Source organism: Ceratina calcarata, unplaced genomic scaffold (assembly GCF_001652005.2).
Source record: "Ceratina calcarata isolate Rehan_Ccalc_2016 unplaced genomic scaffold, ASM165200v1 scaffold514.2, whole genome shotgun sequence".
In the NCBI taxonomy this organism is placed as follows: domain Eukaryota; kingdom Metazoa; phylum Arthropoda; class Insecta; order Hymenoptera; family Apidae; genus Ceratina; species Ceratina calcarata.
In genome coordinates, this window is record NW_017175971.1 from 625,208 (window position 1) to 640,434 (window position 15,227).

At 41.6% G+C, this 15,227-nt stretch overlaps 2 protein-coding genes and 1 non-coding gene across 6 annotated transcripts in view; 1 reads left to right on the forward strand and 2 right to left on the reverse strand.

The window, feature by feature from the left end:
* The window catches only part of ss (aryl hydrocarbon receptor spineless), a 104,963-nt gene extending 98,000 nt beyond the window's left edge, over positions 1 to 6,963 (forward strand). For all 3 annotated transcript variants that reach the window (XM_026816322.1, XM_026816320.1, XM_026816321.1), the window contains 7 exons: positions 175 to 384; positions 1,314 to 1,608; positions 1,694 to 1,835; positions 1,910 to 2,377; positions 2,544 to 3,432; positions 4,074 to 4,354; positions 4,450 to 6,963. In XM_026816322.1, coding sequence (XP_026672123.1) covers positions 175 to 384; positions 1,314 to 1,608; positions 1,694 to 1,835; positions 1,910 to 2,377; positions 2,544 to 3,432; positions 4,074 to 4,313 — 2,244 coding nt within the window. In that variant the 3' untranslated portion in view covers positions 4,314 to 4,354; positions 4,450 to 6,963. The remainder of the gene's footprint in view (positions 1 to 174; positions 385 to 1,313; positions 1,609 to 1,693; positions 1,836 to 1,909; positions 2,378 to 2,543; positions 3,433 to 4,073; positions 4,355 to 4,449) is intronic.
* TRNAM-CAU (transfer RNA methionine (anticodon CAU)) lies at positions 19 to 90 on the reverse strand. Its single transcript has one exon. It is a non-coding gene; the product is annotated as a tRNA-Met (tRNA).
* Positions 6,964 to 8,040: 1,077 nt separating the features above from the next.
* LOC108628291 (arginine/serine-rich protein PNISR) lies at positions 8,041 to 14,060 on the reverse strand. Of its 2 annotated transcripts, XM_026816323.1 has the most exons (12): positions 13,964 to 14,050; positions 13,514 to 13,611; positions 13,222 to 13,407; positions 12,699 to 12,955; positions 12,269 to 12,440; positions 12,026 to 12,207; positions 11,712 to 11,945; positions 11,540 to 11,642; positions 10,557 to 10,628; positions 10,197 to 10,291; positions 9,962 to 10,118; positions 8,041 to 9,885 (listed from the first exon to the last, which is right to left on the reverse strand). In XM_026816323.1, exons 2-12 carry the CDS (start codon positions 13,599 to 13,601, stop codon positions 9,098 to 9,100), a joined length of 2,334 nt encoding a protein of 777 aa, XP_026672124.1. In that variant the 5' UTR covers positions 13,602 to 13,611; positions 13,964 to 14,050; the 3' UTR covers positions 8,041 to 9,097. The 2 variants fall into 2 exon arrangements, with proteins under 2 accessions (XP_026672124.1, XP_017885612.1); XM_018030123.2 differs by having other exon boundaries at positions 13,514 to 14,060.
* Between the last annotated feature and the right edge of the window lie 1,167 nt (positions 14,061 to 15,227).

Below are 15,227 nucleotides of genomic sequence, written 5' to 3' on the forward strand. Positions count from 1 at the left end.
CAAAAATATTACAACCCTTAGCAGAGCATGGTTTCGATCCACGGACCTCTGGGTTATGGGCCCAGCACGCTTCCACTGCGCCACTCTGCTTTCGTGTTCGGGTTTAACAAAATTTTCACCGGGTTCTGTGAATTCCTCCCCCGCGAGTTTTCATAATCATCATGCTTGTTCCAGTCCGATATCGTCCATCAAAGCGTCTACGAGCTGGTCCACAGCGAGGATCGGGAGGAACTTCAAAGGCAGCTGATGTGGAACTCCTTTCTGCCCGCGGACAGTGCCAGTCTCCCCTTGCACGACGCCCTTTCACCTCAGCACAGTCATTTTCTCGAGCGAAGCTTCACCGTCCGTTTCCGGTGTCTCCTCGACAACACATCCGGCTTCTTGGTGAGTCTGTTTCCATTTTTCGATTTTCACTTTTACCAGAAAATATGAATCCTCGAGAGAGAAGCGTGCGTATCTTGCATGTTTCGTCCCACGTTCATTAAAGTACCACACACCGTAATTCCAGTTCATTCATCGAAACCCTCACGGTCACGCGAACAGGGATGATCCGTTGACCAGTGCTCAAGGAATACTTTCATTATACGCGATGAAAAGCATTCTCGTTTTCACCCTTCGAAAGAAGTTTCAACCCGGAGGAACGTACCGGTGGCTATCGATCCGATTTTTACGGCATCAAATTTTCATAATCGCCAGTGAGAACTGCACTTAACCCCGCGGCACACGATAATGGACTTAATTGTGAAGGAGGGGAGGTCAGAACCTCTCTCCCCTGTTCGCCCGTAATTACCGCGCGCTTTTTCTCCGGCGTCTTGCGGCTGAAATTGCTGCGACGTTTTTCCCCCATGCCGCTCCGGGCTATCTACACATTTATACATCATTCGACGCGACTATTCAAACAGAAATTCCATTCTCTCCATAATTGGAATGATAATTTCGCACGGATTTCGGTAAAAACAGAGAACTCAATCTTGTACACACGTACGTACGACGATATCCTTTTCGTCGTAAACCTTTTACGATTACGGTTTCATTTTCATAAACGTCACACCGGCCGCCTTTTTTGCGCGATACCTTTTGGTTTTGTTGCTATAACTCTTGGACACTGTTTGTCCCGTACAGGTATGCCTCCTGTATTCGTCGGATGTAAGACAATTAGTGTTTTGTCGGGCTGCGGCGCGCCAAAGGATTTCGTTTTGTTCACGCTTTGATTTATGTTTATTTTCGTTCTTACGAAATAAATGTAATAAATATAAAAAATTGTAAATGATTTTATTAATCACCTTGATTTCTCATTATTCGAACTTGTCCAGCGTCTGGACATCAGGGGACGAGTGAAGATACTCCATGGCCAAAATAGGAAGACAGAGGAACCACCGTTGGCTCTGTTCGCTCTGTGCACGCCGTTCGGACCACCCTCGTTGTTAGAGGTTCCGCAAAAGGATGTGATGTTTAAGAGCAAGCACAAACTGGATCTGGCACTCGTGTCCATGGATCAACGGGGGAAAATGTTATTAGGGTACTCCGATGCGGAGCTCGCGAATCTGGGCGGCTATGATCTAGTCCACTATGACGACCTGGCTTACGTCGCGAGTGCGCATCAAGAACGTAAGTACATTTCTACAAATTCTTTTAGAAGGTTCATGTGATTTATTTTAGATACAGTTTGAGACAATCTTCGTTCGTTTTACAGTTTTAAAGACCGGTGCATCGGGCATGATAGCGTACAGATTTCAAAAGAAGGATGGTGGCTGGCAATGGTTGCAAACTAGCTCCAGATTAGTGTACAAAAACTCGAAACCTGACTTCGTAATCAGCACACATCGACCCCTCATGTAAATAACTGCATTTAATTTCCAATAAATAGAAATAGTATTCTAATCGTATCGATTAAAAATTTTTTTTCCAGGGAAGAAGAGGGCAGGGACCTTCTCGGGAAACGAACGATGGACTTCAAAGTTAGCTATCTGGACGCTGGTTTGACCAACAGCTACTTTTCGGACAGCGACAACCTCAGTGGTTCCGTGATGACGCCGACGCTGCAGAACCAACAGACGTCTCAGAGAGTGAATAGGCGGTACAAGACGCAGTTGAGAGACTTCCTGTCGACTTGTCGGAACAAACGCACGAAACTCGCCGCGCAATCGTCCGTTTCACCGCCTGTGACACCCACGGTCGCGTCCGTCGACTACCTCACCGCGGACACCAGCGCTGCAGCTGCCGTCGCAGCGGCGTACAGCAACCTGAACACGATGTACCCGACTGCTTATGCACCTACGGCAGTCGCTGCGAGTACGGACCCTTCGTTGACTACCTACATCGGCCACACGGGCAACTATCATCAGACATTGTACCCGGCGACCGCGTTGGACAATAGGTGGGTTTCATATCGATGAAGATAAAAGATCTTGTATTGATTTATAGCACTTTCGGATATAACTATAATAATTATTAAATTATACATAAATATTAATTAAAAACAGAATTGTTTTTTAATAATTTTTATTATATAAGCCACGTTTTTTTCTTGATCGTTGTTTTAGGTATCTCACGGCAGCAACAGAGAATCTATTCCAATACAGGCCTCTCGGTTCCTATTACCCCGAGTATCACACGAGCACCGCGTACAACGGCTTTATAGACGTCCCGCTGCCGACCTACGAGACCCACCAACTAACAAGCAAAGCTGAGGACAAACTATATTGCCAACAATTAGGCGAGTCGCCCAAGTACAGTTACGTCGAAGCCAGACATCCGAGTAGTGTAAGCGGTTCACCGTACGCGGCCAGTCCCGTCGCAAGCGCGTCAGCGATGCACACCGCGACGGCTGACATTAACATCGTCCGCGCCGGCAGTCGACATTCCTTAGAGGGTGGAGCCTCTTCCAGCAATTCCGCCGGAAGTTCACCTGTGACGGGACCGACGAACGGCGTGCTCACCCCCAAAATAGAGGACGTGAAACCGGAAGTTTACGGGAACGAGGCGCCCCGACAAACGGTTCTTATGTGGGGCGCACCACCGGCTCGCACTCCGCCGAGGAACAACGGGAGCTACAGTCCACCCACGCCACATTCTACTCACTCGTCCACTCATTCGACCAACGCCGGCGATCCCTTGAAATCTCTGGCGGAGATGAATTCTATGAACGGCGAGTGCAAGTGGAGGCAGACGTCTCCCAGTGATCAACAAACGACGGCACCCAGCTCGCCGAGAATCAAGGCGTCGCAACAGCAAGCTCATCAGCACCATCAACAACAGCAACCCCAGCAGCAGCAGCAGCAGCAACAACAACAACACCAACAGTATCCGGTTGCCACTTCGCAGTATCAGGCGGCGGCTGCTGCTGCAGCTGCAGCTGCGGCCGCGGCCGCGAGCACTATCGGATACGCGCACTCGCATCCAGGCCATGGCCACGGGGAAACGGGCTCCGAGGTATGGCAAGGAGTGCAACACCACCACCACTACCAGTACTATCCCTACCACCATCACCACCCCGCACCACCAAGGCACGCGCCCCAGTGAGTGTCACTGCTGCCTCACAAATTTTTAAAGATAACTTTTTTACGAACGATCGTGATTAACCCCTCTAGGGTGTCCGGAGTATTTTCAGATTTGTTCAAGAGGTTCGCGTGATAAAGTATTTCCAGTCTCGTGTGTTCGATTTCCTTTTGCATTCGAGCTACCCTCGAGAGGTTGAATAGAAATTTTACGAGAAAATTTATTACGCAAAGATAAAACCGAAATTAAGATACGATCGAAATACCTTTGATATTTTACTGTTGGGCGTGCACGTTACGATTAATGCACGAACTTCTTCTTTTAAATGTATACCGCAGTATTATCAGTTCAGTCATAATCTGCATGTCCACGTTTTCATTACGTCGCGTGGCATTCTTTCTTTTTTTTTCGCCAACCTCGTAATCTATGATTTGATTTGATTTCTGCACTTAGAGAGTGAAATTATTTAACGAAAATAGTTTTCAACTATATGAATTGAATAAGAAATATATATAGGTACGAAGATTTTTGTAAAAGGGTCGCGAATAACGGGGAACGCACACATTCGGTTGCAGCACGCCCCCGTCAGCTGTGGGAACGGGGACGGGAGTCGGCATGGGCATCGGGTCGGACAGCAACACCAGCAACAGCAACGTCTTATACCACCCTCCGCACCACCACCACCCTCAGCATCAGCACGCGGTGGGATCATCAGCGCCGGGAATGGGCCCAACTGTCCCTCAGATTCCAAACCGGACGCCGGGAGTCCTTTGCTGTCCATCTCTGAGGTGACTAACACCCTGCTCAACCAATAGTCTCTTGGTGACCTCGGCATCGCTTCGTTTTAGTGATCAAGGTAAATTGAATAATAACTCAATTACATTTTCTCATTGATATATTTTAAATTACTGAATAATAATATTTAATGGAAAATATATATTACTGTTCCAGGTATCTCCAAAGGGACTGTTCCATCAATACCGATCACAAAACGCGCGACTGTACCATACAGATAATACCGGTTAAAGAGTGTTCCCGTATACTGTTGTAACATAACATACTCATTACAGTTAATGCCCGGCGTACGTGCATGTACGTCTGAATTACGTTCATTCGTTCGTAATATTGTTAAGTTAACACGAGAGTTCTCCGAGGATCTAGTTCGTCGATCGTGCAACCACGTGGACCGTCGCAAAAGTACGTCGAACAAAATCTAGCGGAAGAGAATTCATGGTGAGTATCGACGTTTATCAGGAAAGTTCCGGTATGTTTCCTAACGTTAACATATCACTCGGAGCGTAGCTGGCGTGTCTCTTTGAATTCTCTGATCGCATCCTTTCTTACAAGTATCCTCTATCTCCTGTAATTATTAAAACACATGATCTCTGCCTTTCACGAAAATCGTAATAATTTTCAACAAAGAGACACGCTCGCACTCTCTACCATCTGAATAGGAAAGGAAGTAACTCCGGAATCTATTGGGGAGCACAAAATAAACGAATCACCTCAATCGAATTACGTGAAACGCAACACACAACGGAATTTAGTTTTTAATTAGGCCCTTCGTAATATTGTGTGATCGTGTACTGTACGTACTATATCGTTACTTTCTTCTTTCGTTGTTAACCCTTTGCGGTCCGGCCTAATCGATAATGAGATTGTGGAATATTCTCAAGAGGAAGAGAGAGAGAGAGAGAGAGAGAGAGAGAGTGGGACTTTGCGAGGGTTTAATCGTGTCATTGAGTGTAATTATCTTTTAAATGGAGTACACATGATTCTGTGATATGTGTTAAGTAATTTAAAGCGTGGCAATTTTTCTAAAAGACACTTCAGATTCGTTTAGGTAAAATTGAAAACGTTATCCGATAACAGTCCAAGGAATTTAGACGACGTATGCATATCTCACTTTCTACCGAGGAATCGAATTATGTCTTCGAGAAACATTCTATTTCGCATTCCGAACTCTGACTAGATGGACCAAAGTATTAACGCATTAATATCATGTACGCTCGTACACATTTTACGTACGTTTCACCCGCTATTCGTTTAGAGCACACTCTAAACTAATTCGATTCCTATCGAACGTCAAAGACATCGTTGCGTATTCCGTTGAACGGGCCAAGGCGAGGAGTAAAACGGTGGAGGACACTCTCGATTCGGCTGGAACCTCAGTCTTGCCAATGTTTTTGTTAATAAGTTTGTAATTTTTGTACTTAATTAATTTATATGGCTATATTTATGTACACGCGCGTAAATCGACGCTTAGCGAAGCTAGGCGAGCCTTCCATAATTTTAGATGTATACTATTTCATTTCGCGAATGTAACGAGGAACGTGGGGGGGTGGGAAGTGGCTCGGGGACTGGAAGTCTCGACCGACTTCCCGTAGTATCAAATCAATATACAACAGAGACCAGGAAAATTTTTCATAAAACGAAAAAGCGAAGAGAAAATAAAAAACGTGATTTTATTTTGCGTACACATATCAGAACGAACAGGGGAACGAGAGGAACCGTGTCACCCTTCTCTCGTGTGCACCCCTTCTCGGTTGCAATCTTGATATATATATATATACAAACAGATATATATGTATACATAAAGATATATATATTGTATTATTTGCCGATAGAGAGAAACGTTCGAAATTTTATGAATGACGGTTTTCACCGGCGAAATCCTCTTTTTTCCTTCGGATCCGTGCGTTCTTTTGCAAACCTTCAAACTACAATTTATTCCGTAACTTTACCTACTTCATGTCTCGTTGTAGTGTTATACAATATACGAAACTATTTTGCTATGATTCTTTGTAAAACATTCCAGTCCGCTGATCGGCTTTTTGCGACGCAGGACGAATTTCGCGAACGACTCGAAGACTTGTTACTGAACGAAGGCCTCCTAATTAATTACGTTGAAAGCATCTAAATTTTCAAGTGTTTCAGGATTGTTGACAATAATTTATCTTTGCCGCATAGTTTCGAGTAAAAAGACATAAGGTAGACAGGAGGGAAATTCGAGAAGAGAGCGAGGAAGTCAGTAACAAGCCTCGAGACCCAATACTGTAAATTCACATCTTCGACCGTAACAAGCTTGAAACTACGTTTCTTTGCAATATCGTATGAAAGGTCTACTATTATTATAAGTAATTGAGTCTAGTCCATACATAAAGCGAATTATTGATATATCTACTATGCTTAAATTGTGACAATGTTCTCACTAGCGACTCAATCCCTGCCGACAATCTTGCTTGGTAAACGAATTACCACTCCACTGTACACATGTATCTATACATAAACCCGCGTTAACAATCCCGTAATCAATCGTCAACCCTCAAATTGAAGCGACCACCGTTATAATACTATTCTTTAAGACTCCAGAAAAAAATAAAAAAAAATTTCCACCCTCTCAATATTTATCGAGATCCGCGAGGATCGTCCAAGGGAAGTGTCCAGTTTGAGGGTCGACGCCTGCCAGCCCTTTTTCTTTGACCACAGCGGTGAGAATATTCTGACAGTTTAAGCGTACATGTATATTTACTGTATATTTAAAATAAGGTATCTTCTAACGAATAGAGAGATAAGATTTTAGTCGATATAGACGATTCTCCCAATAGCTATCCACTATAGATCAAAATACGTACCTTATTTTATAGCGACCGGTATCTGCAGACAACATGCAATTCAATCGTGGCCCTAATCGAGTTGGATTTTACATATATAGATACTGGACAATTTTATCGTCGCGTGTTTCCTATTTTAGATCGAATGCTAATCATTGTAAAAGTGTTCGGTCGCGATCAACATAATGTCACCGAGTGCCTGTTTCGATCGAGAGGACTAATCAGACCCAGTGAGACCAATATCTTTGCTGATCTCTTACGATGTAAAAAAGAGAATTATAAAACTATTCGAGCATACCGAGAGGAGGAAATGTAAAATAAATATGATCTCCCCTTTCTGAAAAGAGATCTAAGGATTAAAATTATCGTAACGAAAGCATTAAGGGAAGCTGTAATATCATAAATAACATATCCAATATTTGAAGAATTCTAACATTGCTCAATGGTAGAGAGACAATTCGCACTTCGCAGATACTTGTATCTCACTACTTGTAAATTTAACTCGACCATCTCTAGGCGTGAACGAATTAAGAGAAGAGAATATCGCGAGCCCGATTTTTTTTCGAAACACATCCACATCTCTCCGAACTCCTCCTATTAAAAGAACGCGTTGCATTCTGTCCTGCAGATGTTCTTTTATATACCCGAAATGTATCAAAGTGAACACACGATAATCATGCCAAACCAAACTTTGACTCTCCTCGATCACTCCATCCACTTATCTCCGATGTATTCCGTAGAATCTAATTACTTATTAAACACTAAACTACTAAATGATAAACTCTACGAAATGAAATTTTAAAACTGTATCAAATGTTTATATGAAATAAATTATAATAATGCAACAGAACCGACATCCCCATCGTACCTGATTATTCCGATTGTGCTGAAGGTAAGGAGAGAAATCAAGAGAACCGTAAGACCTATGTAAGTCTACATGTTTCGTTAATGTATATTTCTTATTTTTTATTTATTCATCTCAATTAAAAATGACTCGTTACACTTGTCATAGCAATATGTATGTAAGGCCCGTACTTACAATACATTGAAATCATGACTTACGGCGAAACGTAAATCTTTAATACATGAAGTAACTGAACCAACAGATAAGTCTTGCAAGTATCTGTGTATAATTATTTTTGTTAATGATGCATCGCGATTTGTTGAGAATTATAACAATTTCTTTTTCGTTTTACTGATTCGATGCGACGATTATCATCCGATACATAAAAGAAGGACTGATGATTCTAAATCAAGGATGAAAATTAAACGACTGGAAATCTTACTTCGTCAAATGATCGGTTGTAATGAAACTATCTTGTTTTGTCGTTAGTAGCGTTCACTGATTAGTACGACGCAATCGAACGTCTGTGAGAAAATTAACAGCGACGAGAAAATACAGTCGGAACTTCGTGTTATTCTGAGCGACCATTGCGAAATGCATGCTATTTTATCTTCGTACAAAATAGATACATGGTTACAAAATAATGGTAAATCGGAAATCCTGAATGCAAGAATCCGTTGACGCATATGTTATTCTACAGAAAAGTGAATCATGTGTGTTCGAAATAGATCTAATAAAAGGGAAAATAGTTGACTTTCGTATACGCAGAAGTTAAAAATCTGTCGACTATTAAATGAAAATAATTACACAAACTCTTAGGATACTATACAATTGGAGGTAATAATAGATTCCTCAAACGGACCTAATGAAATAGGAAAAGTGACAATAATCCGATAATTGAAAACCCGGGCGCACGTGCAAAAATGTCAAATGTACAATCGCAAGTGAAAACCTTCGCATTCGATAGTAGTACGTTAATATTACCTGATGTATATGGACAACAAAAGGGTATACTTTCCTTCTTTTTTTAATCTTCCTCTGTATCGTTTTCATTCTTTTATTATTTCCGTACGAAGCATACTCGAAAAGTAATTTAATTATGAATATGTATATACAACCTTGGCTAGAAGTTGGTCAGGGTTCAATTCCTGTACCGATGCGATGACGATTTCTTACCGTCCCGGTGATTCGACTGCCTTGATCTCGATCGCGATTTTCTATGATCCCTAGATCTAGATCGCGTCCTCCTCTTGCTCCTGGAAACGTAAGATTGCGAGCGTTTCGAGCGCGTACGCGATCTGTCTCTACGATCCCTAGATCGGGATCGGGATCTGGACGTCCTCCGTTTTTCTCTGCCACGGGATTTGCTACGTCTTGTTGAATAAGACCGGCTTCTTCTCCTGCCACGTGAATGAGAACGCGATTTCCTCTTTCCCCTGGAATGTGGTGATCGTGACCATTTCCTGGTTGCCGTGCTGGATCTAGATCTACGGCTCCTTGAGCGGGATCTGCGTCGCTTGCGGTTTCTCGATCGCGATCTGTGCTTCTTACTGGACCTATAATTGCTCGAAGACCTTGAACGATATTCTTTACGGGACTTTATCGATCTAGACCTGGACTTGCGTTTGCGGCCGCGCTCGGACGAACGTGATCGAGATGACTTTCTGCCTCTCGATTTACTTCTACTCTTCGACTTCCTCTTTCGATATTCACGATCACGAACCTTGCTCGATCGTTTCTTCTTCAACGAGTTACGACTCGAGTCAGAGCTCGACGACTCGGAACTGCTAGATTCGGAATCGGCCGAGCCCGATGGAGTATTGGTCTTTGCCGTATCAGGCGGCGGTACTTGTTGCTGTGGACTTTGTCCGCCGCTCGATAAAGTTTCAGAAGCTTCTCTTTGATTATTTACCGTTTCTTTTTCATCAACTAAAGGTAGTGATGTTACGGAGTTACGCTTAATGATTTAATGACGACGATAATTTTATTATATTTCGAAACATACCTGAATCCCTGCAGCTTGTATTACCAGTATGATTTTCCTGTTGCTTATTATACTGCTCCTCGTAACGTTGATCTTCTCTCTCATCTTCTTCGGCCAGGCGCGCCTCGATTTCCTCCTCCGTCTTTTTGAATGCTTGTTGACGCCGTTTGACCATTTCCTATAACGAACAATACGATTTTTTTTCTAAATTCATTCAATATTCCAATTTTCAATAATGTAGAAAAGAAGAACATACAATGAGCTCGTCGTCACTATCATTGTTTTGAGTCTGGACGTGTTCGTTCTGCTCCTCCTCCGATTCGCTGTTGCTGTCGCCATAGATGCCCAGACCTAGACGAAACAGACAGTTTATTATCCTTGATTATCCCCAAATCCGCCGTGCGTCTTTTTTGAAAATAAAAACATACGCTCGACCACTAAAATGCTGCCGCTATTGTTTGAAAAATGTCCTGAAAGACATCTTCGTATCACGAGAACTTATTAAGCGAGCATGGCTACAGAGAAAGAGAGCGGTACAGTGCACGGACGCATTTTTGCACGGCAGGTTCCTAGGATGACCGTGCATTGTACATTACAAAAGGCGTTAGGGACTTACCAAGTTTACGAGTGATCTGAGCAAGAGGGGCCATGTTGTTGAGGGATGCGACGGGGATCTCTCCTGCAGGGACTTACAATACACACGCATTTAGTACCATTGGCTAAGTGCTACCATCAGGATACCCCCCAAAATTAAATGGTACTGTGATCACCGACATTACAAGGAGGTCCTGTCCCTTCAATCCTTATATACCTTAAGAAATCTCTTTAAACACAATTCCTTTAGATATATGAAACTGAAACTGCTTTAGACGTGACGTTAGTAGAACAACACAATGTTTCACGTACAGAGCCGTAAAGGTATAACAAGATATCAGTGAATAATAAATACGAACGTAATCACAAAAATTACGTACTAACTACAATAATAATCGGTGTAAGAGATACGGTAGAATTTCAAAGCAAAATACAAGAATCAGTTTTCACAACAGCAATGCGAAACAACGTCTTGGAACAAATGGAACAAAAAACAGATGCGGAAATCTCAAAATGTTGTATTTGCCCTTTTCACTTGCCTCTGGCATATACTATATAATATCGTATATACCAAACGTGAATTTAAAAAAAATGTCTTATCAGATAATTGTTTAACATTTCTCGTTATTCTCCAACGTGAACGATTTATTCTCTTTATTAATACAGACTGTCAGCAAGTAATAAAAACACGATCGGATCGAAACCGAAAACGGGCGAAGTAGTTTAAGAAAAAAAGAAAAAATGATAAAGTATAAGTATCACTTATAGTACGTGTATACAAAAGTCCTGGAAAAAATAAAGTAGGATACCCTGAAATCATCGAATAATTAACTCTATGAATTGAATAATCTCTGTTTAATGTTTTTAAAAGCTTATATACACAAGTGGGCAAATAAAATTCACCGCAACACTGCACAAGACTCATTAGAATCGGATTCTGTGCACTGGTGAGCGAAAGTATGAAATATATCAATTTGTTAGTTGTATCGTGTGTATCTGGGGTACCTTTGGCACGTGCGCGGCTCCAAACCTCTCTGCATATAGAACCGATTTCCTCGTTTGTTACCTCCAGTAGAATTTCCGTCAGCGACCTTCGTACCTTCAACATCTGCGCCAAAATGAGTTGTACAACAAATTCAACGACTGTCGACTCGAATCGACTGACTGAGATATTCACCACGTCTTGTAGCATCTCCTCCCGCGTTCGCTTCGGAGTTGCTATAATTGTATTAGATGTTGTCGGACTTCTATCTGTGTACGTATGAGCATCCGGCGAGTCTGCATCGCGAAATCGTGATTTCCGGGGACGAAGAAGAATATCCGGAGTCCGTTCGAACGTTTTCTCAGTCACTTGCTGATTACGTACACCTTCCTCCGGATCCTGTTCCGCTTCTTTCTCGGAATCAGAATCCTGCGTTTCAAGGAAGAAAACGAAATATTGTGTAACGACGTTCTTCTGCTTGTAAAACAGCCAACAATTTAGATACGCACAAATTTGCTTTTACTAGGATTCAATACAGCCCGAGCCTCGTCTTCGGCTTGCTTCCGAGCTTCTAATTCCTGTTTCCTCAGTATCTCTTGTCTCTCCCTCTCGACAGCTTTCTGTTTCTCTTTCTCCATTTTTTCTAAACCTTCTCTAATCCACGCTGGCAACTGTCTACGCTTCGCAGCGTCTGAACGTAAAACACACTCGTACGATATTACCGAAAGATCAAGAACGAGTTCTTTTCTTACCTATAGTTGTGGTCGTATCTTCTTCAGGTGTTTTCTCTCTATCCTCTCGACACCTTACAGGGTCCATAGGCCTCATATGCGGCGTTCGATTCGCATGTCTGACTCCTTTCATAAAAGGGGGTGGTTGAGGAGGTATCGTAGCCGGTGGTTCTCCGGACCAATAGCTAGTCACCTACATATGAAACAATTATCATCCATAATTTCAAATCTGATTCAGTGTGCTGTAAGGTGCTTTTAGTAAATAAAACTCAAATGAATTGAAAATGCAATTAAAACTACGATATATCAAACAGTACTTTCTCTTTTCAATGTTACAATACTTGTTCAAAAACATTCTATACATGGTTCTGATTTGCTAAGTCTAAGTACAGCTGGGTATTGTAGGCACACGTTTCGGTGCTCTATATTATATTAGAAATACAATTTTAACCTGACTATAAGGTTGTGTTGGAGGTACTGAATTATAAGAATATAATGATGGTGCTGCTGGTGGTGGCACACTAAATTCTGTTGTTGTCGAAATAGTTGGAGCAGGTGGAATAACAGGTACTGTAGGAATCCCCATAGGTTTCCCATCAGAACCTATTGAAACACCAGGAGGAGGTACACCAGTCCATTCCCAAGTACCTGTACCAGAACCTGTGGCGTTCCAATGGCCCCACTGATTCCACTGACTCCAAGCTTCAGCTGGTTTTAAACAAAATATTATAAAGCAATGTTACAATCATGATTTAAAGCCTGATTTAAATAATCTTAAATCAAAATTAAAAAAATAAATATAAATATCAATCTTCATAATTCTTTATTATTTTTATCGAAGAGGGTAATAGAGAGTAAAACTAAATTTCTATTAAAACATAATTAATCGTACTTTACAATGGAATCTTCGACTACATTATACAAGTACCTATTAATTTAAAAGTAATTCTATTAATTCAATTGGTTTTCATTACCTGATCCACTGATTGTTGGAGCAGGTGGGGCAGGCGGTACATCATCTTCCTTTGTATCCATATCCATTGGGGCCTCTCCACTATCAGTCCCAGAGCATATGGGGTTAACACTAGGTGGAGGTGGTGCTGGTGGTACTACAGTCTCTTTCATTTTGATCCATTGCTGAGCTAATGCAGCCCAGTCAACTGAATGATAGCCAAGAATGTTGCATGACAATTAAATGTTGTACAATGGTGGCAAGGCATGAACTGCACATGTAGTGAATGGCGAAATATTTCATGGACTATTTACCTTGATCATTGCTCATGTTTTGGTAAGCGGAAGGATTGAGTGCCCATTGAGTTGGGTAATCTTTCCCTTCGAACATATCTCCGCTCATTTTCTTTTACCTATTAATGCCCCAGAGGAGGAACAATAACCACGAATCAACACACTTTTTCCCGTACGTGTGTAACAGAAGCATTGGTTAGCAATGCGAACTCAAATTACTACCGAATATAATATATCAGGCTACATTGTCGAAATATTATTAAATTCTGTTAATTTTGATCACTTTCACTGCACCGATCAATGTTTTGATACACGTCGAAGCGCTCTATCGCAATATATGCTACTAATCTAACGCACACCGATGGTTATATCAAACGGACTCGCGAGAATTTAATCGCGCTCGAAGCAGCGATCCAAATTGCAGATTAGCGTGATTGATTCACCTGATGTAAATTTACATTTTCTACGTACTCTTTTACTCCCTTAATCTCTGTAGTAACTGCCAAACTACTTTACCGGAAAATATTACATCTCCCTTAACGTTGACCGCGAGGTGTCACAACGTATATAAAGCATCCTTTTCAAGACGAAGAAGATGCACAGCGCCCTCATTTCTCGTTCAGTTTATGTCGACATGAAAATCGGGTTTAATGTTCATAGCCGGGAAATACGGCCGCGCGTTCCTGTTCGCAGTTTTCGCCTTTTGTGTCAGGTAATAATGATTTTATGGGATATTTATACCATTATTCGAATGTGTGAATTCATTTTTAATCTTACCGAAGTGTTATATATGCGATTTAATGTTTAGAAGTTAAATATCGTGAAGGTCTCCACAGATTGCGCTAGGGCCACGGTATTCTTTTTGTATTATTTGAATAATTCGAAATTAAAAGTTCTAATTGCAAACTAAGATACAGAAGTATGAAAAACAAGTTAGGATTGAGTGTGCGATTGAAGAATGGCGCGTGCACTTCGATTTAATCTTATCTCAAATTAAAGTTCATTTCTTATTTCTATATAAGTTTATAAGAGTAATAGGTTATTTATCAGAATTTTTTACTGTACTGATTGCACGTGTTCGCTTATAAGTATACTGTATAATTGGCCAACGCGAATTCGAATTGAGATCGGGCGACGGGTCGGTTTGGGGTTGAATTTGGTTACCACGAAGGTAGAGGGGCGAATTAGACAATTTATATAGTTGGTGGGGATGAATGTACCACCCCGTGTCAGGTATCGTGCCACGCGGTCGGCTAGTCTTCTCAAAAACATCAGAGGTTTACGAGCAAATGCCCAACTAGACACTAGCCATCAATTATACTTCTAATTGATTACGTATGTTTCTATATCGATTACAAATGTAATGATAGTTTCTCGGTGTACGATTACTTCCGTGTATCCCATTTCGTTTAATTCCTTTTATTAGCAAGCGATGCTTTTTCCCCTAAGGAAGATTTTTGTTCTATCCTCACACATATATTTTTTGGTATACGTTTTATTTTATATTTATAGAACATTTTTGTTTTCTGTTAATCAGATCTTCGCAGACCATTCAACTACCATCATTCAGCGATGTATTACATCGGCTGATCTACACCGGAGGTTCTACAGATATCGGGAATTGAACATTGTTCGCCGTTGGTGAGTACTCATCTTACACGACTAGTTTTCCTAATTATGTCCTTAATTACCGAGCGTTCCCTACACAACAGCATTGGTTCACCAATTAGTATTC